This window comes from Gossypium hirsutum, chromosome D11 (assembly GCF_007990345.1).
Source record: "Gossypium hirsutum isolate 1008001.06 chromosome D11, Gossypium_hirsutum_v2.1, whole genome shotgun sequence".
In the NCBI taxonomy this organism is placed as follows: Eukaryota; Viridiplantae; Streptophyta; class Magnoliopsida; order Malvales; family Malvaceae; genus Gossypium; species Gossypium hirsutum.
The window spans coordinates 590,623-617,628 of NC_053447.1; the positions used below are offsets into that span (position 1 = coordinate 590,623).

Sequence of the window (27,006 nt, forward strand, 5' to 3'; positions counted from 1 at the left end):
ATCAAAGAAAGAGAAAAAAGAAAGACGACAACGTAAAACCAGTTTCCGTCCTCTCGCAGGGATATGAGGGTAAAGGCACGGGAAAGAGCTAAAGCAAGAACCAAAGAAAAGAACATGTCTTTAAGGTTAAACAATGAAACAAGAGACAATGATCCAAATAGGTTCGGTTCTTCTTGGAGCTCAACTTGGACCAAACAACCTGGGATTCAAAATCACCACAACAACAACAACAACACTGTCTTTCAGGCGGACAACATAAATATCCATGGAGATCGCATGATTTGGAGCCTGAATTGTCTGCAAAACACTGGATTAATTAACCAAGAGGTAAGCCATAAGTGTCCACTTAGCCAAATATATATATATTTCGAACATGTGTTTTCCGTTAATAAACCTTTATATTTGTTTGCAGCTTACAGGCTCAATCCTTTGGTAAACCACGGGAGGCTTAATGAACAATAATAAAAACAAAATCTATGAACAAACATGTTTCTTTGTGTGGATAAACATTAGAAATATGCTGTGTATTTGCTTTGTTCATGTACTATAAACATATTTCTTTGTGGACTTTACTGTTCAATGATTGTTGTTTAATGTTTTAAGCTTTTTTCTTGTATCTGTTTTACAAGTAATTAAATAATCTTTAGAACATTTTGTAAACCTATGTAGTTTCTATTTCACAATTTTTGGTAAAAGCACCATGGAGGCTCCTATATTAATAGCTAAATTGGATTTAGCTTCCTTCACTAAAAATTTAAGCAAATTAGTCCTGCACATTATATCAAAGACTAAATTGTCTTTTCAGTTATAAATTTTATTCATTTCTACCGTTAAAATTTGGCGTGGTTAACGGAATAACCAAACAGTTACACATGAACTAACATGAAGAGACCAATTTTTAACGATAAAAATTGATAAAATTTTTAACAAATGAACAATTTGCTCTTTGGTCTAATATATACAGAAACTACTCTGCCTATGTTCTGAGTAAAGAGAGGAAAATATAGACCGACTCTTAATATAGGACCTCCACGATAAATTTACCAATAACTTTGCTTTCTCTCTCTTTTTAGTGGGAAGTTGAAGTGAGTTCATAAGTGCATTTCTAGTGAAAGAAAATGCAGCTTAACTTTTAAGAAATGATTGAAATTGATGCATGGATGATCCACTTTCCCCTTTCAATTCATGTTGGTTTTTTCAAAGGCTATACATAACCTAAGAGGATATATATTTCAACATGTCAATCATATGTTTCAATCCTTAGATAAGGTGCACAAAGCAAGACATAAAAACTTTAGGGATTGCAATAGAAATGTATAATATAATATAAAGCATGCAAGACATGTACTTTAATCACATAAATTAATTAACTAATACATAGCAAGGACCAGGAGTTTATCTATTTTGATTAAAATTAGCCTTTAAAGATGCATGATATAATTTTTTGGGTATTTTTGAAAATTAAGTGTTGAATATAAAACAAATTGTTTGACAAAGGTAAAATTATTAGTTTCGAAAATTAAAATATCCAAACAAGTTAAATATCAATAAAGAATCATAAAAGTTAAACATATATTTCTATATCCAAACTGAATAATAAAAGTAATTAATTTAAATTGTTATGATTCAATTTTAAGATAAAAATTATAAATTAAAAGTATTTTTTTTATTTAATTTAATAAGATCTTGCCTTAGTGTAGTCACATATTAGACACTTACCTGGCCCCTGTTTTATTTGAATTTCATTTGTGAAATGCTTTATTGACTCGTTTCATATTATGGATCAATAATTCATTGAATGTATTCTCTATCTGAGTGGTTAGTAGCCCTTAATTTATTTATTATATTTTGTGTTTTTATTGAAAAATTAATTAATTAAATGATTTTTAATATCTGTTATTAAATTCATTAAAAGAACAACTTAAATCAAGCCTTGATGTAAGGTGCCCAATTGAGAAATAATGGGGGAAAACTCACCCCTCCAACGGTTCAAAAGGACTAGACTGCTAAAACGTGAAAGATAAAAGAGCTTGACCAAAAAAAAATCAAAATTTAGAATAATGCTGCTCCTTAATGTTTGGTAACATTGATTTATTATTATAATAATATATTTAAAGTTTGAATTTGTCTTTTTTTTCTCTATTAATATAATACTTTGAATTATTAAAAAATAATAGCAAATATTATATTCCAAAATATTTTACTACTCAAATGTATCTAAATTCCAAAAACCAAGTTTTTAAAATTGATAAGAGAAGTTTACTAAAGTAATTCTTAAATTAATTATAGTGAAAAATATTGCATATTTAAATATGTTAAATTCCCAATTTCTAAAATATTATGTCGACAAATTTTTACCATCATTACTCCATCTTGTCTCCTTTTATAGTCAACGAACGGGGCGCATGAATTAAATTTGTTGTGTTATGTGATTTTGTTGTTCTTCCTCAAAATTGATGTAGGGCAAACAGAGGAGTACTACATTGTTTACTTTTGTTTGCATATAATTTGATATACAGCTCTTACTTCTTAACAACTTTATTAACCATTGAATTAAATACAAACATAAAATTTAATTTTTAATTTTTAATTTTTAATTTTAATATTTACATATTTTTTACTTTTGGGTTTGAAAAATGATTAATAATTAATAACTATTATTATGAGGGTGTTTTTTCTTTTTTAACTGTGTGAGATTTATTTTTTTTAAAGTTTTTTATGATGAGATTTGAGCTTTTAACTAGAGTTTCATTTAGTTATTATATAAATTTTACTAAATATTAGACTAAGAGAAAAAAAAAACCAAGAAATCAAAAACAATTTACGAAATTAAAGTTGATTCCTATTTATTTTAATTAATCTTAAAAGTTAATAAAAACGACACACATAGACAGTGTCAATTCGTGTCTAATTGAATTTTCCAGCTTGAAATTTAAAGTAGTGCATGGATAGCAAAAGCAGGCAACAAAAAATTATTTAATATTTATAAAAATTAATTTGTTTAGAGTTGGTGTCATTCTTGTTATCCTTAGCAACACTAGTATCTTTAAAATTTAAATCCAAACAATTTCCTATAAATATAATATACTTTACTAATTATTGATTTTATTAAAAAATAATTTAATGTCTAATTCGAGTTTAGAGAAAAAAAAAAACTTTTCAGCTCGATTTCAAAATTTTAATGGAAATCCGAATAGGTAGTTCTCTTATCAGAAAAAATCTCAGCATTTGAAACTAGTCCCGAGAAAGGAACTTATGTGAGGGACATAAAATGGCTAGAAATCTACAAAGCTATGTCGCTTAAAAAAGAAGAAGAAAAAGGCAAAGGACTCCATTTAGACCCAAAGGCCAAGGGGTATCTGGCCTATGTAGCAGTGCAACAGTGAGAACAAACTTGAGACAATTGTCTTTTGCTTTTTTTTCAATATGCTATAACTCCTTATATTTTTAATAAATTTTAAATTTAATCACTATACTTTTATTTATAAAAATTTAATTTTTCTACTTTTTCATATTTTGAAATTTATGTCCAATTGTTAAATTCAAATTCGCTATAACATTATTTTTTAGTTATATTGTTACCGAGTATTAATGTTTTTTTTTATTTCAAAATATTACACCAACTAAAACAATATCAACAATTAGACTTGAATTTTGAAATCTGAAAATAGAGAGACTAAATTCCTAAAGGTAAAAATATAAGGACTATATTTCAAATTTATTAAAAGTATAAGGACCTATGACATATTTAACCTTTTCCTAAAAATATCTTTAATGAAGCAAAAAAAAAAAATGAAAGACCTACATCAAACCCCGTGTGAGTTGAAGGAAGAGAAAGAGCTAGAACCATATAAAAAATAATAATTGAAATGGGTATAGAGTTGATTGAAAGAGTAGGATAAATTGATTGATTTTATAAGGTCATTTATGTTTTCTTTTTTTTTGGGGGGTAGGAAATTGATTCCTTATGCAAAGCAGCTAAAACCCAAAGCTTAAAATTGCCTCTCTTTTTTTTTGTATTTAGGGCTCTCAACAAATATTTAAAAAAATGCACCATTTTCATGGATTTGTTAAATTATCAATGAAAATTTTATGAAACTTTGACCAAATGTTTGGAGGAGATGAGATCCACTCAACTTGGCAAATCCCAAAGAGAGGGAAAAGACAACCTAAACCCCCCCCCCCCAAAAAAAAAGAAAGAAAACCCTAAACCTAAAACACAGATCACACCCACAAAGAAGAGGAAAGATGGTATATTTTTAAAGAACCCTAAGAAGCATCTTCTTTTGCCTTTTGCTACAAAAGCCGTAAGGCATGGTAGTGGAAAAGTACTGGTTTTTTTTAGATGCTTTTTTTTTCTTTTATTTTTTGGCTTCTGCATTTTAATATACATTCAGAATTTCAAATACTTCCCAGTTTTTTTTTTTTCTGCAGCTCCTTGTAAGAAAGAAAAACAAGAATTCAAAATGGATTAAATATGATTCTAATTCTAAATTCTAAATTCCAAATTCAAAACTCACCCACCCACACTCCCATATTATATATATATGCCCACATTCACCAAATTGGGGTTTCTGAAAACCCTAGCTCGACAGAGAAACAGCAAAAACCCTAGAATTATGCCATAAAAGATACATAACAGATAGGAGATTCTGATTCACCCACCAATTTCAAAGAATACCCAAAGAGAGAGAAAGAAGAAGAAAAAACAGTACAGGAAGTGGAGGAAAAAGCTTCAAGTTCCATCATCAATGGAGGAAAAGACAAGCTATACTTTTTTTTTTGTGTGTGTGTGTGGCAAATGCTATAGGGATAATATGAAGAGGGGGGAATACTTGTCTGTGAGTGGTTGGAGCAACTGTAGTAGTGGAGAGATTGAGAACAATACCCCAATGAAGAGAGTGACTGATCCGACCAATTTAAAAAAAAATTATCTGTACTTATTTGCAGAAAAGCAAAGATATATAGAAAAAAAAATACTACTACAATTTTAGGTGAAATGGTAAGGGTTTTTAGGGAGAAAGTAAGGATCTTCACTCCCTTAAAATAAAAAATTGTGCTTTTAATCTTTAAAAATTCAGAAATTTTTTTAAAAAAAATAAATAACAAATTATTATTTAACTTTTAAAATAATAAAATTTTGATTTAATTCTTTTAAAAACTATAATATGTATGTCAAAACAATAGTAAAATTGTATTTTAACTCTCATAAGAATATATAACTCAATTTTGACCCTTTTGGAAAAAAAATATAGTTTCGTCTTTGCATAAACCTTGAACTTATTGAGAGGAGCATTCACGATTCCTATTTGCCGTAAAACAACTATAGAAGATATAAAAAATAAAATAAAAACAGTAAAATGTAGGATATATCTCAAGTACCAAAATGGTTTTTTTAGTAAAAATGATACATAAACTATCAATTTTAAAAACCTATATATTTAGAGTTCAATTTTATAATTTAAGGCAATGACCCTCTTTCCTTTTCTTATCTCTTTTCTTAAGAGGACGTGTGGGTGTATGTACTATGTATACCCATTATCAATGCAAGCAAAATAATTGCACTTTGTATTGTTAGGCCTTTTTTCTTCTTGAAAGTACCTAATCCACCTATAGTGTCTCTACCTCATCCTGTCACTTTGAAAATTATTCTTAAAGTCAATTTGGGTTAAACTCTACGGGAGAGTTTAGATGGGCGCTGCGTTTACCTGCAGTTAATGTAAAAATAGCGTTGGCGGTGAGATTAAATACTGTAGCGATAATGTAGCGTGAGACAAAAAGTACACTAAACGCACCGCACCGCATCCAATCGCTCATCCAAACCCACCCTAAATGAAAAAAAAAATTCTCTAAACACTTATTATCTTTGTTTAAAATAGCAAAAATCAATACTTCAATTAAAAAACAACGAATTTTTTATCACTAAGTTGAACAAGCTTTTGCAAGGACTTAAATTAGGACCACAAATATGCACTTAATGAACTTATTCAAGAAGCTGTGTCTATAATCTTACCCCTTTTAACCACTTTCAGAAAAAAATTTCGATAGTCATATTGAGTTCAGTTATTCTAAAATCAAAATGGGTCAAACCCTAAACAAGAGAAAATCTCTCTCGGACACCTATTATCTTTATTTAAAAGAACAAAACCGATACCTTATTTGAAAAGATAATAAACTCCTGTTATCACTCTGTTCTAGTTGTTAAATTTGGGCCACAAATTATGCATTCAATGAACTTATTCAACAAGCTGTCCCAATCTTGTTTTTTGAGGTTATCTGTATACATTGGAATATGGTTAATGACGCTGCGAGCTTAGATACCACATGCTAGAAAAAGGAGCATCTTTGATATTTTCATTTTTTATCATGACAACATTCAAGTGCAATTTCTTTTGGGATTATGATTCCCTTAATGCATGTAAAAATGAATTTTGATGTTACATTTTAAAGGTCGAAAGTACGAATGGTTGGTTCCTTTTAATTTAGTCACATCTAAAAGCAATACAAGCAAAAATTACACAACTTTCAACTCAGCTACAGATTGGAATAATAATACATTTGGATATTACTTCTATAGTCTTTAAGGTGAGAAATAATATTTAAATCTTTTCTATGTTTTTTTAATATATCTGAAAATATTAAAATATCATTTATATAGATTATATTTATTGAATATAGAATCCATCCATCTTAAAAAGATTTACGGTGCATTACATAATCCAAATGGCATTATTCTTCATTGATAATGTCCATGAGGAGCACTAATATTAAAGGTTTAGATTTTTTAATTAACATGTTTAGCTTGATTAATTAAAATATATTTTCTTAGAATAAAATATCCATCAAAAATAATATTTTGATATAGTCTTTTATAATTAATAACCATTCTAAATAATTGTAAATTATATTTACATAATATCATTGATTAGGAAAAGTTTAAGCTTTTTAGGGCACAAGGATTTGCTCAGTTTTATGACTCTTGCCCTAAAAGAAGATGGGTCACCAATGCAAGTGGTTTTAGCTTGCTAGGTTCCCGTTGTTACCTGGGTACTCTGTTTTTATTGTTTACAAAGATTGATTCTTTCAAGATTCGTAGTTGATCATCTTAATAATATTATTTTTAAGTTTTGAATGTAAATATTTTTTAAATACAATTATTATATTTGTTATTGCAACTCAAGGACGAATTTAGAAGGTTTTTTAGATAGAGGGTTAGAATTGAATAATTTTATGATGTATTAATCTATATTTTCATATCTTCGGACAGATTAAACACAATTTTCTTCATTTTAAGAGTTAAAGTGTAATTCTATCATAAATGCCAATAAACTATTATTTCCAAAATTAACAATGGCGAATTCAAGAACTTTTGATTGAGGGGTGAAGATAAAAATATATATTATTGGAGAATTAAACTTAAACATTTTATATTAAAATAATTAAATTGAATTTTAAGAGTTAAATTGCAATAAAATTGCAATAAGGGGAGTAATGTATGTTTTTTTTTTTTTGAGCACATAGCACCTACTCAAACATTTATCTTTTTTTAGGATAAATTTTAAATTTATATATAAATTTTGATACAATATGTAAATTGATACATAAAATTTGATTTGATATAATTATACACGTGAAATTTTAATTATGGTTCAAATATATGAAAGTAATTTTTATTTTCATTCAATTATACACATTTAAAAAAATAAATGCACAAAATTATTTTTATATTAAATATATAATACTTTGTGTATGCAATATATAAATATAAAATGATATTATATCAATAATTATGTTAATAATTTGTAAAAATTCGATCAAGTCAAGAAACTTTATAAAAGATTACACTTGAAACCAAAATTAATGTATAAATTCGAATTTATCTATTTTGTTTACATTTGAAAATGGTGGCTCACCGACTGGAAAACCCGCCTCGGCCCATTTGAATTACAGACGTATATTTCAAAGTCCTTGTTTAATCTGATTTTAAGTTCAGCAATAAGCATATACATTCCATATTTCATCTATCATAAATGTATATGAAAATGACATCATATTGGGTTTATGATTTTAAGTAAGGGCTGAATTTAAGGGGTCAAACAAAGTCTGATTGCAGAAAAATGAAAAAAAAATCAAAATAGGAATTACATTTCGTAACACGAGTTATATTTATAATTTCTCATCATATATATAACACTATTTTACTTATTTTTAAAGTTTTTTAATGAAACATTATTATAAAAATATCATTAAACTTTAAATATTAAATTGAGTAAAAGAAATCATTAGAACAAAGCTTTATTACCTTTTTTTGCTTCATGGAAGGCAAGTAGATACCATCAAACCATGGCATGTCTGAAGGTGACATCTATGTATATGCTCCAACAATGAAACCCAAAAAAAAAAAAAAAAAATCCCAGGGTTCAATGTTTGTGAAGACAACCGGTGAAAATAAAAACAAAGGATATGTAGTCTGCAACTATATATAGAAATAAGTGATTTAACTGTTGGATCATAAATGAATAATGGTTTATTGGATTTGACATATGAAGAAAAAATGTATGGTCTTAGGTTCTTAGCTAGAAAACAAAGAAAATCCCTAGTCAAGAATCTTGGAGAAAATCTACCCTTAGATACGGTACACATTTTATAATCCTTTCATACGAATAGGTTGTTTCCGGCTATGGTACACGGCGCCTCCTCTTCCGATTTGATCTGGATTTTTTTACCTTCTTTTTGGGTTCCTGTGCTTTGAGCTTCCATTTCTGGCCTGTTATGTTTCTCATCTGTTTTTTCCTTCTTTAAGCTATTGCGTCATTCTCCATTATTTTGTCAGTGATGAAAAAAATTATTTTGTTCTTTTATTTAAAGCTTAATATAATATTTGGTATTTGAACTTAATGTTTTTTCTTAATTTAGTATCTAAATTTGACACTTTTTTTAATTTGGTACCTAAGCTTTTTTAAGTTCAATTTGATACCTAAATTTATTGAATGTTATATAAATTACAAAAAACACTAACGATGTTACTTTTTTTTGTTATGCTACAAAAATATTGTCCATGTTAAAAAAATAAGTATTGAGCTATGCTTAACGAATTAACATTAAATAAGAAAAAAATTTAAACCTCAAATTAAAAAAATTACTTTCAATTAATTAATTAAAAATAATTGAAGATATAAAATATAAAAAAAAATCATATCATCTGTCACATGCCGGTCATACATTGATTATTTTTGCTACCTCATAAAAAAATAACATTGTTAGTATAATGGAGTAATTTGCAAAATGTTTGATAAGTACCAAATTGAACAAAAAAAAGAGATTAGGTATCAAATTAGGAAAAAGAGTCAAGTTCAGGTACCAAATTGGACCCTCTAAAAGTTTAAGTATCAACTTAAGAAAAATTGTCAAATTTAGATGCCAAATTAAGAGAGAATTCAAGTTTAAGTATCAAATTAAAAAAATATTAAATTTAAATACCAAATATTATATTAAACCTTTATTTAAAGTATAATAACTAAATTACACATTTTTGCTTTTACCCTAAATTTGACACCCACCACCACATTCCCGCACACCAAGTCTTTTCTAGCAATAAATTTATGATGGAAACTCTAGATTAAGAATATTAAATACATATAAATGGAAGATGAAATGTTAAATATGGGTGATATATTGTAGGGCTTAGGAGTTAGGACACATCAAACTTGAGAGCCTACGCAACCTTTTGAGTATAGTTGTAGAATCAACCGTAACTTTCTAGCCTGCAATTTGAAACAGGACAAGCCTTCTTTTTGACTGTCCGTACCATCCTTTTGGAGACCAGAGATTTGCAGAATCCAACCAAACTACAGCTAGCACGTAGAGAAGCTCTTGGTTCGGGTCTCGTCAGCTCGAGTTTATGTATAAAATTAATATATTTCATGTTTGTTTAATTCTACTGTAACACAAAATTTAAAAGTTATAGAGTACTAATTTTGTCGGAATATGATCTTATTTATAGATGATTGGCTTATGTTTATTTTAAGCTGGTCCAATTTTTCTTTTAATTTTATAGTAAACTACATTATATGGAACTCAACTAGGCCTTCAACTATAAAAATTACAAAATAATTATTTAATTAATTGCATTTATCTTTTTTATCCAACTTAGTTAACTATGGTTAACTTTTTTATAGAAATATGAGATGGCAGTAAAGGGTGGATATAAGGAGGGGTAGGAGGAGCAATGGACTTTGATTTTTTTTTCTCGTAATTCTTACGGTCTTAAGTAATTTTTTCACTTCCAAAATGCTTAAGTCAACCCATAACAATTGGGGATTTAATAGAATTCTTCAAAGGCAACAACGAAGAACAAAGCAAAAAACAACACAAAAGTTGAAAAAAACTCAAAAAATGAACGAAGCCACAAAAAAGCAAAAACATTAGAGAGAATGTTTGAGTAAATGCTCTTACAAATCAAATCTCTAAAATTACAAAATCATATATTCTAATATTACATATCTTCGAATATCACGTTCCATCTTTGCCATGCTTTGTAGATGGGCCTTTAATCTCTCAAAGCAACAAGTCGATCTGGTTGGACTAAATGACCTCTCTTGAACATGATGGATCACACAAGTGCGTCATGGTTGCGGGCTCCCATGCACAACCCATGACATAGGCAGGACCTTGTGGCCCCTCTTCCAAAAAAAAAATTGTAATTATAACCCCTCATACATTATCATTATGAACTAGAATGGGGGAAATCACACTTTGACCTCAATAAAATTTTTTTTAAAAAAATATTTAGTCCTTTAAAAAATTATAAAATCTTAAATTAATGTATGATAAAGCCTATATTTTACATATCAAAAATTTATAATTCAATTTTATCCCCTCTAAAAAAATTTTAAATTCGCCTCTGAATTGATAGTTTAAAAATTAATTTAATAACAAATTTAACCCTCAATATTTACATATAATCTTAATTTGGTCATAATTTTTTTAAAAAAAATAACCCTCCACTTCTCCTACCGTCACTACCAACATTGTCTCGGAATGTCACGTTGTCATATCTTAACGAAATTTAAATTTAAAATTTTATGAAATTCCAAGAAAAAAATTACCAAATACAGAAGTTAAAAGTAGATGTTGTTCCTTTAATTATTATTAATAATTTTACCATGCCCCCTCGGTGTAAAATGTGTTACTTTGCCCCTAGAGGCAATAACTATAGGCATGAAGCGGTTAAGTAGAAGGTCAGCAAATCATATCAAGTGAGTCAATCGAATCACACAAAATCTGCATTCCAACAACCTCAAATCTAAACCACCCTGCTAGCTTTAAGACTTAGAGAAAATCTGTCATGTAATATATACATATATATATATATAATGAAACTAGGTTCTGTCCATCTTTTGATGCATAATTTTGGAACTTAAGGAAAAGAGAGAAGTGAATAGTCGGCTTTTGCTTATCTCCTCGCACAAATTCAAGATTTATGAAAGATTTTTGGGGTATCTTTGTCTCATTATTTTACTTCCTAATGGAATTCAATTATATTTCACTCTACTCTTTTATAATAATAATGATTTTTTTTTATAAAAAAAATATGCGTATAAAATAAACTAAACGATCTATACTCTTTTAATTTTATTTTATTTCCATTTATTTTAAATTTTTTGTGTAGATTTTATTTAAAAGAGGTAAATACATTCAACTGTTTTTGAATTAGAAATTAGGGTAAACTATTAAAATAGTCACTTTTGTTTACCTCATGTTACATTTTAGTCACTTATATTATCATGTTGTAATATTTTAATCACTAAGATGTTAATTGTTGTTAACGGTGTAACGGTAAGCAGACGTAGCATGTTAAATTATCATTTTAAACGAAAATTTTAGCTTAAATTCTACAATTTTGGTCTCTATATTTTTTCATTTTTGGCATTTTATTTTTTTTCTTTTTTATTCTTTTAACTTTCTTTTTTTTCTTTATTTTTCATTCTCTTTTGCTTCTCCCTCTGTTTTCCTCCCTTCTTTATTTTTTTTAATGTAATTTTTCTATGTTTTCTATTAAAATAACATAAAAAAATTAAATTGCTCAAAATGAAAAAAAAACATACGGAGACCGATTGTATAAATTAACCTAAAATTTTTGTTTAAAATGATGATTTAACGTGACAATTAACGGCTCAGTGACTAAAACGTAAAATTTTAAATATAAATTACTAAAATGTAACCTAAGGTAAATAAAAAATGATTATTTAAATAAATTATCCTAGAGATTATATGGTGATCATTTTGGGCCGCTATATTATCCAAATCCCAAAAATGGGCTCGCCGCTTAGAGGGAAGCCTACCACTTGAACTATGACCAATTCTCAATAGAATATAATTTTAGGTCAAAGTATTATGAGGCCCTTGTATTAAGAGATAAGTTACATTTTGCCCCTTTATTAAAAAATTGATAAATTAGTCTATATTCGTTAGGTTAAAAAAATTTCATTTATTTCTACTATTAAAAATTGGTCATTGTATGTCAACAAAAGTAACATATGGCAATTTCACGTGTAATTGTTTGGTTATTCCATCAACCTCGCCAATTTTTAACAATAAAAATAGATAATAAAAAATTTAACAAAAAAGACTAATTTTCTTTATAACCTAACATATATAGATTAATTTACCTCCTTTTCTAAATAAAGAGAACAAAATATCATTTTACTTATTTTACTTTCCTTGATATTTTTACTTGTGAAGTGATAGTTTATAGGAAAATTTTTTCATTTCATGTAGTGGATTATATATAATCCCACTTGAACCTTGGTGGGGGTTTGACTTTGATGGAGTTGGTGATCACCAACAACTCATTTTGACATTGTTTCGGCCTTTAAAAGAGTTTACATTGTACTCCAAATAGTTGGCCTTCAGAAAAAATGGATGGTCAACATCAACATCAAAATAATAATAATAATAATAAATGGATGTTTTGCAAAGGCAAGACCTCCCCCACATGGCATGAAGTGGAGATTAGTCCTCAAAGCAGAGTACCATGGGATTTTGCCGACCACAGCTCCTCATTTTTCAAAGCCCATCCCGCACTTTGAGAGGAAATGGTGAAGTTTTATTTTTATCCATTTATATTCATTTTCTCACTTTTTATTAAAAGTACTATTTAAATTATTAATTTCATTTCATTTTATCTTAAATCACCATATCATGAATGTGATAGGCAACATGTTTTTATTGGTTGTTATACATTTTTAAATAAGATAAAATGAAATTAGTAATTTAAATATTTTTAAACGAAAAATATTATAGGAAACAAATTTGGTCAATTTAACAAATCAACCCAAATTTTCTTCTTCTTTTTTTATTGGTAAAATGTAAAGAGTAAAACATTTTACAAAAGCTTTCCCGTGTAAGTTGTAACCCTTTTTTTCATTTTTCATGCCATAAGTTGATTTTCATGGCATGAATTTTCTTTCATGCCATTTTCACCCCCTTATGCTTTTTTTTCTTAAATTATCAATTTTCTTGTAATTTGATTTACATTTTTCATGCGGTTTGCTCTTTTTTGTTTTCATTTTTTATATTATCAAAAGTTTAGAACTTGGAATAATTATGAAAAATAACTCTCATTAATATTTATTTGTTTCACTAAAAATATTTGTTAGAAAATGATTTCAAGAAATTTTATGAAATAACAAAAAATATTTTACACGGAATCATTCAAACACTAGAAAATATTAGTTTTTCTAAATAATTAATACATTTTCCGTAAAAAAAATTTACACCAAACAAACATATGCTATTTTGTAGTTTAGATACCACTTTTCATAAAAAAAAATAATTTCAAGTACTTAAGTGATAAACACGATATAATTAGAGGCTAATTTTGTAGTTAAAGAATTATAATATAAACAATTATTATAAGCACCAAATTTAATAACCAATTTAATAACTAACTCGATTCAAACTAACTAGAATAAATTTAAGAGGAAATCCACATATTTACCTAAAATGAAACTCGAACATCATTATTTTCAGAATAAAATTATAATTTTTTTAATAATTTTTTTAATTAAAAAAATTAATCTGTTTTACTATTAACTCAATTCTAAAAATCTTTGATACTAAAATTCTGAGACATTAACTTTACCATGCGTGATTGGGGAAGTGTAATTTTTGTGAAGTGGTGGTGTTGGTTCAACCTCACCTGCCCACTGGCCTCGGGGTTAGTGTGACCAGTTGTATGCACTGCACACTCGACCATGATGGATCTTTGTCTTCCACTCTTTATTTATTTTCACGTGTCATACGTGTGGAGTGTCTAATTGTAAGACTTTTGATAATTAAACTCGTGAAAATTTCAAACTTAAATTATTTTTGTTCATTCAATTCCATAAATTCAAGAGTTAGATTGTATTTTATTATTTTTATTTAAAGATAAATAAATTGATCTTTATATATTATGTTAAATAGTAAATTAAACATTTTTGTTAAAAATTTTATCAATTTTTATTGTTAAAAACTAATGTGGCATGCCATGTGCATCTTATTCTGACGTATTTTTGACTGAATGATAAGTTTACTCTTTCATCTAATGTATAGAGATAAATTTACCCATTTTCTAAATAATAGACAAAATATAATTTGACTTTTAATACAAATATGGTAAATTTACCACTAATATTCAAGCATAATAAGAGATTTCTAAAATTATTATTTATATAAAGAAGCTATAATCGTTGTATCTTATACAAGCAATTAGTATTTTTTTCGTAAAACAATATTAAATTAAAGTCGATAAACAAAGCAACAAATGGACATATAAGTAACAAAAAATAGGACCAAAACAAAGAATAAATTTCTTTACGGGCAAATAACCAATAAAAGTCCCTTTATTTTTAAAATTACCGAAATGGCCAGGTTTTAAATTAATTACCGAAATAGACCATTTCCCCCAAAAACGCGTCCACGTCAACGTGTTGTCAAGGGATAAAACAGGAAAACGCTTCCTCAAGGAAGCGCTTTGTCCACGTGGACAAATAACGCTTCCTTGAGAGAGTGCTTTGTGTCCACGTGGACAAAATGCTTCCTTGAGGAAACACTTTTCCCGTTTCTTAAGATTTAAGATTTTTTGCAATTAGAGTTAGGTTTTGGGGTTTTGAGTTTTAAAATTTTAGGGATTTAAGGAAAAAATTAAATAAATAAGGGTTTAAGGTTTAGGGTTTCTTAATTAAATTAATTATAAATTATTTATTAAGTCTAACTTTATTTAAATATAGTTAAATATTAATTACAATTATTATATTTTTCTCGAATTTTGAATTTAAACTTCTACCGTTTAAAATATATATTAAATATTAAAATTTATGTTAAATTCCATTAAATAAAGTTATTAATACTTATTTATAAATCATTCACTAACAATCAATAAAATATTTACCCTTGATCTTAAGACCTTAATTAAGGAATTATTATCCCTAAAATATTCTATTATTAATATGATTGTATTATATTAAATTTCATGTATTTTTTTGCATATTATATTATATTAATATTTTTAATTTATTATAAATTTAAAATTACAGTAAAAGATAAATTTAACATATATAAACTTTTAACTTTTTTTTCATAAAAAAAGTCTTTTTCTATTTGAAAATTTGAAAATACAAAAATTCATTATATATTTTATTTTTAATTTATTATTAAAAAATTATTTTAATAAATTTATTTTTTACTAAAAATATTTAATTTTATTAGTTTATTTTTTAGAAGAAGTTTAAAATATATAATGAATAATAACTAGTTTTATTTGATTTTTCCTTAAAAATCCTAAATACTAAACTTCAATCTAATTTTTTAAAAATTTATAATTAATTTACTCAAGTAATCCTAAACCCTAATTTATTTAATTTTTTCTTTAAAAACTCTAAACACTAAACCCTAATCTATTTTTTTAAAATTTATAATTAATTTACTCAAGTAACCCTAAACCCTAATTTATTTAATTTTTTATTTAAAACCCATAAACTCTAAACCCTAATCTAATTTTTTTTAAAATTTATAATTAATTTAATTAAGAAACCCTAAACGCTTATTTAATTAATTTTTCCTTGAAACCCTAAAATCTAAAAACTCAAAAACCCTAAAACCTTAACTCTAATTACAAAAAACACTAAATCTTAAAAACGGAGAAAGTGATTCCTCAAGGAAGCACTGTCCATATGGACACAAAGCGCTCCCTCAAGGAAGCGTTTTCTGTCCACGTGGACAAAGCGCTTCCTTGAGGAAGCGTTTTCCTGCTTTATCCCCTGGCAACACGCTGACATGGACGTGTTTTTGGGGGAAATGGTAGTCCATTTCAGTAATTAATTCAGAACCTGGCCCATTTCGGTAATTTTAAAAATAAAAAGGCTTTTATTGGTTATTTGCCCTTTCTTTACAAAATATTTTCCAAAAAAAAATATCCTTATACTTTAATATTTGTAGAATAATCCACTTTCAATTGTTATAAAATTAAAATTCAATTTACTATATATTCTATGGCAAAGAGGTCGGGGGATACAAAGCTTTAAATATAAATTATAATTTTTAGTTAAATATTTCCCATATTTGAATGTCGGTTAATTTAATAACTAAAAATTAGGATTTCATTTTTTTTTATTTTTTGTTCTATGTGAATATAAAGAGCTGCCATTGGTAGCTTTCCCACGGCCTTTGTAATAAGGGTCAATTATAACCAATGCCATTAAGTTAGTAGTAAGTTTATATTTTGATTATTTAATTTTAAAAAATTATGAAATTGTCATTGAACTATTTAAAGGTTTTCATTCAAGTCATTAAACTATTCAAAAGTTCTTATTTAAGTTATTGGGTTATTAAGTTTTTTTTTTTAAAGTCCAGCTAGTAAGCTCCGGCCTCCTAGTGACGATTCAATATTTTGTACAATGGATCAGTATCTATCAATAGGTAGAAGAGCATACTTTAGATCCAAGTCGATTTGATAATCAATATCAAAGATTGGAAAATAAAGTTGTTTAGATTTTGGTTTGCAAATTCGTGAGGTACAAAGTTATTTCATGAAAAAAATTGAACTATAGAAAAGAACAAGAATGAGAACTATTGATTGATGCAAGCAGAGTGAACAAGGAATATCATACAACAGTAATTTTAAAAACCCAATGACTCAAGATGATAAATTTCAAATAATTTATTGACCGTTTTATAACTTTTCAAAATTAAATGACTAAAATATAAGCATACTAATAGTTTGATGCCTTTAGAGTAATTTATCCTTATAATAAACAAAATTCAGTAATGTGTTTTCGAAGTAAATCCAGACTGTTAATAATGCTTTGAAACAAATACACTCTGCCACAGCAGCCGCGTGACGTGTTTTAGGATAAAACATCCTTAAAAGGGATTTTTTTTTTCTTTTAATTTTGGAATATTATATTTAAAATATTATCTTGAATAATAACTTAATTATTCGCAACAATATATATTTTAAAATTTATTAATGTTTTTAATCTTAATTAATCATAACATTTATTTTTAATACATTAAATTACTTAAAAAATTAGAATGATTACAAGTCTTGAAAATATACTATTTAAATTATTTAGAATTACCATTAATTAATTTAAGTTTAATAAGTTAAAATATATACTAACAATTTTTTAGTATAATAGTAAATTATATTTTTTTAAAAACGAGATTTAAATCTTAAAATAACTTTATTAAAAATGATAGTGACGAACTCAAAAGTAAAAACATACCCATTTTACATTAAAAAGATACAAAATATATTCAGCCCGATTTGATGGACTCGACTGTTGTTTAATTGGGTGTCAACAGGATTATTCTTGCAACTTAAATGGCGACGATGAATTATACTTTTCATTAAAAGTATTCTATAATATATTAGTATGGGTTAATTCAGAAAACATCCTTTATTTATGATTTAGACTTTAAATTGGTCCCTAACCTTTAAAATTTTCTAACTGAGTCCTCATAATATCATTATCAATAAAGTTCTTTTGTCAACTATTACTTTGAGTGTTCAATCCCCATCTTAAATTTAACGTTGGGCATATTCAAAACACACGTTCTTGTATGGACAACTTAGATCTAATATATTTGTTGAGGGGGGTCGACTTCTTCTGAAGAAATCTTTGAAGTGTCATCCATCGGGAAATTGACAGGTCATCGGGCAATTGAGCGGCTATCTTAAGGGCTTGGTTTACAAAGTCAAGAGCGTCACAGTCATACGTGGGTGTATGATAGCTCAAGTGGTACCATCTTCCCCAATAAGTAACCTATATGCCATAGGTCACGGTTTGAACCCCACCAAAGGCGAGACACTCACATCCCCTTAGTGGGTGGTCGTACGTCTATGTACATCGGGGAACTCCTGACATTGTGAACCAAACCCTTAGGGTAGCCTCTCATGGGACACTAGCTCTTGACAAGTATAGGAGAGAAACCCCTCAAAGGGACAATACCTTCGATTGTTGGGGAATCGGTTGGTTGCTTAATGAACAACACTTCGAAGGCTTCTTCGAAAGGAGTCGACACCTCAAAATATTTATTGGCACTATTTTCTTAATATATTAGATTCAAACTAATAATACGGTAAACATACAAATGCACCTAATTTAAATATACTTTACACTTAATTCAAACTTAAACTTAACACCTAAACTAAAGGCTACGCCGACAAAAGGACTCGATTGATATCATGTTGATACTACAAAGACTCAATCATAGGGACTAATTTAAAATTTAAGCAGCAATTCAAGGACCCTTTTGAAGTTAACCCTAACTATTCTTATTTTCTAAAAGAATTATATTGGTTATCGAGTTTATCCAGACCCGGCCCGGGCCATTCACATTTTCCAACATATATAATTCAAGGTTTGACAATTTGTGCTTTTAATGGGCATTGTGTTCCTTGACCGTAAAGGAAGCTTCATCGGTACAAGAAATATGTAGAAATGGTCCGCATATACTGGACCTTCCATTTTCTCTCTTCTTCTTCCTCCCCCTTAATAATAATAATAAACAGCCATTGAAGCACCACCTCAAAGCTAAAATCCACTTTTAAAAAAAAAATCTCCAATAAAAACCCTATGCAAAACCTTCCTCTTCTTCTTCAACCCTAATGAATCTCCTCAACAATGGCCATCAAAGTTAGCACCCAATACCTTTTCACCACCCTTCTTTCCCTCTCTTTATTGCTTTTATTCTTCGGCTGCTCCACTTCGTTCGCCGATGACGTTAATAATGGCCGCACCACTTCGAGCAACCGGAAAATCTTGGCGGCTACCAAATTCGACTTCACCCCATTTCTACATCATCATCACAATCATCATCGATGGCATCATCCGAGACACGTTCCGGTTGACAACATCCGCCGACCCGAACCTTCCGGTGACGAGATTGATCCGCGTTACGGCGTCGAGAAACGACTTGTTCCGACGGGTCCAAACCCATTGCACCATTGAGGTTTTTCTCCTCTTGTTTTTCTAATTGCATGGTTTTTTTTTTTTGCAATGTATCATCTTAATTATTTTTTTATAATTTGTATGAATTTTATATATACTTGTTCAAAATTCCATAAATCATAAATCAGATATAGTGCTGAAAAAGAAAATTATTGGATCTCTCGTTTATTTATTTTATTATTACTATTGTTTGTAATTTTGGGATACTAATTATGTGTATAATAATTACAATTTTATTTTATCAATTAAATTATGGTAGTTCATGGATTAGCATGCAAAATAATTTATTGCATTTTATTCTGTGCTGATATGAAATAACGGGAGGAAGAGTAGCTGTGACGGCACGGCACATTACGGGAAGCGTAATTTTAGCGACTCTGCCCTTAAGAAATTATCTACATATTAATTAAGATTAGTTACAATAGTAGCTTTGAAAATACTTTACTACTAGTATAAATGGTTGACTTTGGATTGAGATCTATAAATATTTATATTTTAATAAATTAGTAATTAAGAAGCCAAACCATGATAATTTCATGTTTTTCACTTTTAATTACTTAAAGTCTGATTTTTTTAATATCATGTGATGGGTTGATGGTTAAAGATGTTCACCGTCTTAAGTGTAGCTTGGTTCAATTTGCGCTAGTCGTGTTTGTTGTTCGTATCTTACCTTGTTATTGTAATTTACTAAAAAAATCTCATTTTATTTTTTAAATTGAAGTGTTGAGTTTTATCTAAGCTAATTTCATATATGCTGGTTGAATCAGATCAAATCAATTGGGTTGAGAATTGACCAAGATATCGGTCTAAAGAAAGTTATTAAACCAGGTGATACAAGAAATGATACAGATAAGTTAAACCAAGCAGAAAATTAACTGAATTGGTTGAACCGATTTAAAAAAAAAAATTAATCGAATCAAACGAATCGATCAAGCTAAATGAATTAACCTTAAAACTTAAAACTAGGGGAATTAGTAACACAACTTTGGATTCCAAGAATACTTTATTGCTGAAGATAGTCAAATTTCATATGGTGTGTTTGTTGTACTTAAAAGTTTATAATTTTATGAACAAAAAAACACTTAATACCTTTTGAAATTCATCATAAGCGTTCGTAGTGGCTAAAAATAAAAGAATCGATTGTTAAACATCTCTATTCTACCAACAATATTGAAATTCCTTTTTAATACAATATTAGAAGGCAATAAAGCGGGGAGATATTGCTAAATTATTTCATAACCAACAAATTAAAAAATATACTTTATAATCATGAAATCCACTATGATACACTCTATTCTACCATCTGTTCTACTCTAGTATAGATGTATAATTTTGAAATTTATTTTCATCTCTATGGATGTCGGATGTATCCATCTTCCGTCCCACCTCGCTACGCTTTAATTTAATTGTTGCACTTATTTTAAATTTTTTAAAATCTTTTTAAAATCAAGTAATTATTCATATATAATTCTTCAGAAAATATTTAAACATAAAATATATAATTTTTGCTATATTCAATTATTACATTTTTACCCTTTTAATAGTTTTATATATTCAAAAATAAAATGGTAAATGTACATAGTGGAGCAAGGCAAGCAATTACCATAACTGTTCTAAACCAATTATCCAAAAAAAAAATCCACCCCGCTCCTACATCCACTTTTTTAGCAAAAAAAATTCACTCCATTCAAAGCAAATCGGTTCGAGGTTTGCCATCCCTAATAGGAGAAGGAGGTAACATAATTGGAAATCATGACAAAACAAAAATTTGACAAAAACATCAATCACTACTCCATTCAAATTAAGACTATATATATTTTGTAACATGTTTTCTATAATAGTTCAAATCATCCAAGTTTGTAATACCCGAACCTCAATTTATACGAGATGAACAAATTATTCAATCTTTAAACAAAATTTATATTGAAACGTATTTAAAGTAGTGATTAGAGCTTGATTAGATATCCAGATGACTCAAGCTCGAATATCGTCAATCCCATCTAACTCTTTCAATATTGTTTAGATAAAAAAAATTTAATATCAAAATCTTAAACTTCTCTTCTTAACCATATAATTATTTAATACTAAAAAATCACAAACAAAGTTTTAGACTATAACAAGTATCTTTTAAGTTATATGTTACATAATTTTGCTTTCACAAATGTATCATAATGTAATATATTTTTGAGATATTAATTGAAGGAAGACATATGTAAGTCAGGCCTTAAAGTCCAAATATAGAGACTGGCCCAATTTTCAAACTTGTTTGGGTTTCATTTGGTCTAATTTTCTTTTTTTATTATTAGATTTTCTGAATAAATTACAAATAATATGATTAAATTATTAGTAAGTTCATGTTTTAGTGTTTAATTTTAAAAAGTTATAAATTGGTAACTAAACTATTCTATAGTTTTGATTTAAGTCTCTGGGCTATAAAATAGTTGTCGTATGGTCTTCCCTATTCGTACTGCATACACCAAATGAAAGCTCTCATCCCCTTTCTCTTCTATAATTTAGTTTTCTTTTTTCATGAAATAACTTTGAACATCACATATTTACAAACCAAAATCCAAACAATTTTCTTATTTTCTGTTTGACCGTCAAATCTACTTGGATCTAAAGTGTGTTACTACTCATCGATGAGTATTGATCCATCTTACCAATTGTTGTATTATCGTTTGGAGATCATTAGTCGAACTTAAAAAAGAAACCTTAACAACCCAGTGACTTAAACAAAAACTTTTAAATAGTGCAGTGACCATATTGTAACTTTTTGAAATTGAGTGACCAAAACATAAATTTACTACTACCAATTGTCGTATTGTCGTTTGGAGATCATTAGCCGAACTTAAAAAAAAAACTTAATAACTCAGTGATTTAAACAAAAATTTTTGAATAGTACTGTGACCATGTTGTATCTTTTTAAAATTGAGTGACACACTAAAAATACAAACTGGTTTTAACAAAGGAGGACTCGCTTGAAGAATAAACCCAAAAATGAACAAATAAAGGGGTGGCGAACGAATGACGGTGGTGGGTTGATGGCTTGGAGGACGTCGGAGGCCCTCCGGTAGTGGGTGAACGTCGGGGAGGGGCTGGTGTGGTGGCTACCGGCTGGTGCTGCTTTTAGTTTTTGGGAGAAAAGAAGGGAAGGCCCGATAGTTTTAGGGATTTTTAAAATTAACTTTAAATGTATAATTAAATTAATTGTTTTTTTGATAAATATAATTAAATTAGAAGTTTGCTATAATTATAAAATTATATAGTTTATTCGGTTATTTTAATTTAAGTTTTTAAAATTGAAACCGAAATAATCATTTAAACTGAAATAATTAACCGAAAATTTTTATTTTATTTAATTCAATTTAATTAATTTGACCGATATTTTACACCCTCCTAATTGCCATCTCCATTCCTTTCAACAATGTCAATGATGGTGGGCTATGGATTAGGCCCATGTTTCAATTTACCCCTAAGAAGGGTTGAAATATTTAATGTATTATTGTCAATGAATAATAATATAAGATAAAACAAAAAATAGTAGAAGATTTATAAATAAATATTATAATTAATTTAAACATAATTAAATATTAATTAATTATAACTATTATAAATTTATATCATTATTTAGTTGATGTGATGAGTCAACTTGGCATCAACTCGGTTAAGTAAATTATAAAATAAGTAACTTTTTTTAACTTTTCCATCATTTTTAAAGTTCAATGATTAAAAGAGGTGAAAAAGATTAAAAGAGGTGAAAAAGCTAACAGAGGGCTAAAATGATGTTTTTATAAAATTGAAGGACCAAAAAATTTATTATATCTATTTTGTTTATTAATTATATATTATAATTTCCATAGGAAAATCATGCATTAAGGTCAAATATTCTAAGAACTTAGAAAGTCATCCACCTTGACTTTATAACTGTATAATAAAATTTTAGGAGGTTAATGAGGACCGGCAAAGCTTGCGTTGGGTTCAAAACGTTTCAGTCCGGTACTCCAACATTGAATTCCAAACCCAACACTATGTTCAACTTAGATTCTCTCTGTTTCTTTAAGACAAATCTGCAAAGTGCAATCATCATTCTTCACCCTGTTTCAACCGTAAGTTCATCTTCTTCCCTTTTTCTTTTTATTTCTCTTCATCTCTTTCAAGTATTGCTATTTTTCATTTATTTCTTTGAGCTCATTTTTACTTTTTCGGTGTTCGTTGCCTTTTATCTGTTTCTCGAGTTCCCTTGTTTGTAGAAAATGATTTTTAAAAAAAAATCTTTTGTGTTGCTTTAATGGCAATAACAGTTTCAAAAAACAGAGGTGGTTTTCGTTTTATTTTTTAAAAAACTGAATAACATAAAAAACGTGCTTTGTTGAAATTTTAAATAAAAAAATTCGAAAAACAATTAAAAATTTGTTTTTATTATTTTCACAAAAAAATGCTTTTAAAAAATGAAAAAGATGAAAATAATGATGAATTGGCTCTAGTTATAACCTAAGGCAAAGTATTTTTTTTAACAATTTTTTTAATATTAAATTTGTTGCTTTAATGTATTTTTTTATTTCTATTTGAAAAAAGTAGTTGTTATTTATATGTTTCCTTTATTAAAAATACTTTTTTTTTATTTTCTATTTATTAAAAGTCTTTTTCACTTTTAAAACAATATTTTCAAAAACCAAAGTAACTTAAGTTTTTCCCGAGTTTGTGGTTTTCGGGTTAACGTAATTTTTGGAATTTGAATTTAGTAATTAGTTCCGTCTTTCTTATTCTCAGGTCACCGGAACAATCGAGCTCCTATTTTATCACCATGCTTAAGGTTCCAGAGCATCAAGTCGCCGGTCGTCAAGCCATCGACGGCAAACTCGGCCCTCTCATAGACAATTCGGGCCATTTTTACAAGCCTCTACAAGACGACGACGAACGCGGCACCAGAGAACTAACCTTCTACCACTCATTCTCATCCAACACCCGTATTCCACACCACATCCGCCGATTCTTCCCTGTTTTCCACGGCACCCAACTCTTAAAAGCCTCCGACAGGTCCGGTTTACGTCCCCACCTCGTCTTACAAGACATAACTTCCGACCACCTCAACCCATCCATCTTGGACATCAAAATCGGTTCCAGAACATGGTACCTCGAAGCATCAAATGATTATATCCAAAACTGCTTCCACAGAGACAAAACAACCACTACTGTCTCTCTAGGTTTTAGAATATGCGGACTACAAATATACAATGAATCGGGTTTTTGGAAACCGGGAAGGAAACTAGTCCGGAACTTTACAGCAGATGATGTTAGATCGGTTTTAAGGAAGTTTGTTTCGTCGAATGTTGGACCGGAACCGGATTGTTGCTTTGCTGGTAGCGTATACGGTGGTTGTGATGGGATTTTGGAACGTTTATTGGAGCTGAAAACATGGTTTGAAGATCAAACCATGTACCATTTTCGTTCGTGTTCGGTTCTGCTCTTGTTCGATAAGGAATCGTTTTTGAGAGGAAAGACACCATTTGCTGAAGTTAAGCTTATTGATTTCGCTCATGTTGTGGACGGCAATGGTGTTATCGATCATAACTTTTTGGGTGGATTATGCTCGTTTATTAAGTTTGTTTCTCAGGTTCTCGCCGATTCAAAGGGATCCACGATGGAAGATAAAATTTAAAGAATCGGATAAGAAATATGCATGTGTACGTACGTACTCAGAAATAAAAGTGAATATACATGAGACCTCTATAATATTAACAATACGAGGACAATTTAGAATAAAGTTAATATTTATTGTTTAAATTGATTTTTTTTAATTTTTTATGATTTTATATAATTGAAATATATTGTTTGGAGTTTTTTTTAATTTCAAAATATTTTGTATATAATAAATGTTAATATTATAATTTGGACTTATTTGATTATTTTTAATGGTACAAAGATGAAATTAATTCAATTAATAATAAAGGGACTAATTTAATCTAATTCCTATAATATAAGGACCTCCAAATACTTTAATTTACAAATAAATGACTAAATAGATGAATTATTAATTGTAACTTTTTTTTTCTTTTTTTTCTTAATCCCTTAACCAAATACATCCCTATGAATTATTTCTAGAGATGGGAAAAAATATTTTTTAGGGTTAGGATTAAATTGGTAAATTTTATAAATATTAATGGTCAAATTTATTAATTTTTTTAAAATGAGAACTACAATAATAAATTTTGTAAACATCGAAGGCTAAAATTGTTAAATTTTTTTATATTTAATATCAAATTAATAGACCACATAAATATTAAAGGATTAATTTTATCATTAAACCAATAAAAAAATCTATATTAACTCAAAGCATACACACTACTTGAGGCAAAACAATGTAAGTCGTGCCTCGAAGTCCAAATACAGAGGCTGGTCCATATTATTGATTTGTTCATTCGGCCTATTTCTAAAACTTATAGGCTTTTTAATTGGCCTGCTTTTCTTCTTCTTCTAAACTGTAGTTTTGTTTTTGTTTTTTTAGGAAAATTTAAAAACAAAGTTCCAAGAAAATCGGTGGGAATTTAGGATTTTTACACACATGTTGAATAATTTCTTTTTTTAATGCTTTTGGGTTTTTATTTAAAATTTTATAAGATTTAAGTTTTTTTTTATTTAGATTTATAATATGAAAAGACTAACTAATAGCTTAAGATTCCAAATTTATTTTAATATGAGTGGCAAATTTTCTCGTCGCCGTTGCTTTGGGCAATGTCAATGATGGTGGGCTGTGGGTTTGACTGTATTTTAATTTTGCCCCACAAATTCTACAAGTCGCCCAACTCCACCCTATGTATAATTTATAAGGTTAATGAGGACCGGCAAAGCTTTGCGTTGATTTCAACATGTTTATCCACTTATATAACATATTAAAACTATAATTGTAAATAAATCACTTTTATGTATAATTTGGTGATGGGATGCCTTTGCCAATTCGGTTCTAAAACTGAAAAACATTTCCACCCCTCTTGGTGGAGAATGAGTCGACCCTTTTTACGAGGTGCCTCCATATATGGGTTGAAGGATAAAAATATATATTCAAATCTGACTTAAAATTCTAAATTAAATGGAAGGTAACCTACCACTCTACTTATGGTTTAACATCAAACTACATTCGTATTTCACCTTAACATATATATTATATTTGGTGAATATACTTAAGACTTCCTTTTCTTACAGTGATCTGATTAAATTGATCCCTTTATTATTAAATGGATCGATTTAATTTCTTTAAAATAATCAAATAATTTCAAATTAGAATAGTTTTTTTTTTTTTGGAATTGAACTACAGCTGAAAAAATAATTTTCAAGATATTTTTTATACAGTATATGTTAACTTTGTTACAATTTGAACTTATTTAATTCGTTTTAATAGTATAAGGATTAAATTGATCTATTTAAAAGATAAAGGGACTAATTTGATCTAATTACCATAATACAGGGACCTTCTATTGTTTTTATTGTACGGCACCACCATGAAGCTACC

At 28.1% G+C, this 27,006-nt stretch overlaps 2 protein-coding genes and 1 long non-coding RNA gene across 3 annotated transcripts; all 3 read left to right on the plus strand.

Moving 5' to 3' along the window:
- Positions 1-64: 64 nt before the first annotated feature.
- LOC121223596 (uncharacterized) lies at positions 65-660 on the plus strand. The gene is made up of 2 exons (XR_005920904.1): positions 65-327; positions 413-660. It is a non-coding gene; the product is annotated as an uncharacterized lncRNA (long non-coding RNA).
- An 18,512-nt stretch (positions 661-19,172) lies between these two features.
- Positions 19,173-19,499, plus strand: LOC107902536 (CLAVATA3/ESR (CLE)-related protein 13). The gene has a single exon (XM_016828699.1). It carries the CDS (start codon positions 19,173-19,175, stop codon positions 19,497-19,499), a length of 327 nt encoding a protein of 108 aa, XP_016684188.1.
- A 3,965-nt stretch (positions 19,500-23,464) lies between these two features.
- On the plus strand, positions 23,465-25,334 carry LOC107903073 (inositol polyphosphate multikinase beta). Its single transcript, XM_016829129.2, has 2 exons — positions 23,465-23,605; positions 24,270-25,334. The coding sequence occupies exon 2, from the start codon at positions 24,304-24,306 to the stop codon at positions 25,156-25,158; it is 855 nt and encodes a 284-aa protein (XP_016684618.1). The 5' UTR covers positions 23,465-23,605; positions 24,270-24,303; the 3' UTR covers positions 25,159-25,334.
- Positions 25,335-27,006: the final 1,672 nt, after the last annotated feature.

What these genes read in the sequence shown, in the direction of transcription:
- LOC107903073 (XM_016829129.2), top strand. Translation starts at nt 24,304, where the DNA reads ATGCTTAAGGTTCCAGAGCATCAAGTCGCCGGTCGTCAAGCCATCGAC.
- LOC107902536 (XM_016828699.1), top strand. Translation starts at nt 19,173, where the DNA reads ATGGCCATCAAAGTTAGCACCCAATACCTTTTCACCACCCTTCTTTCC.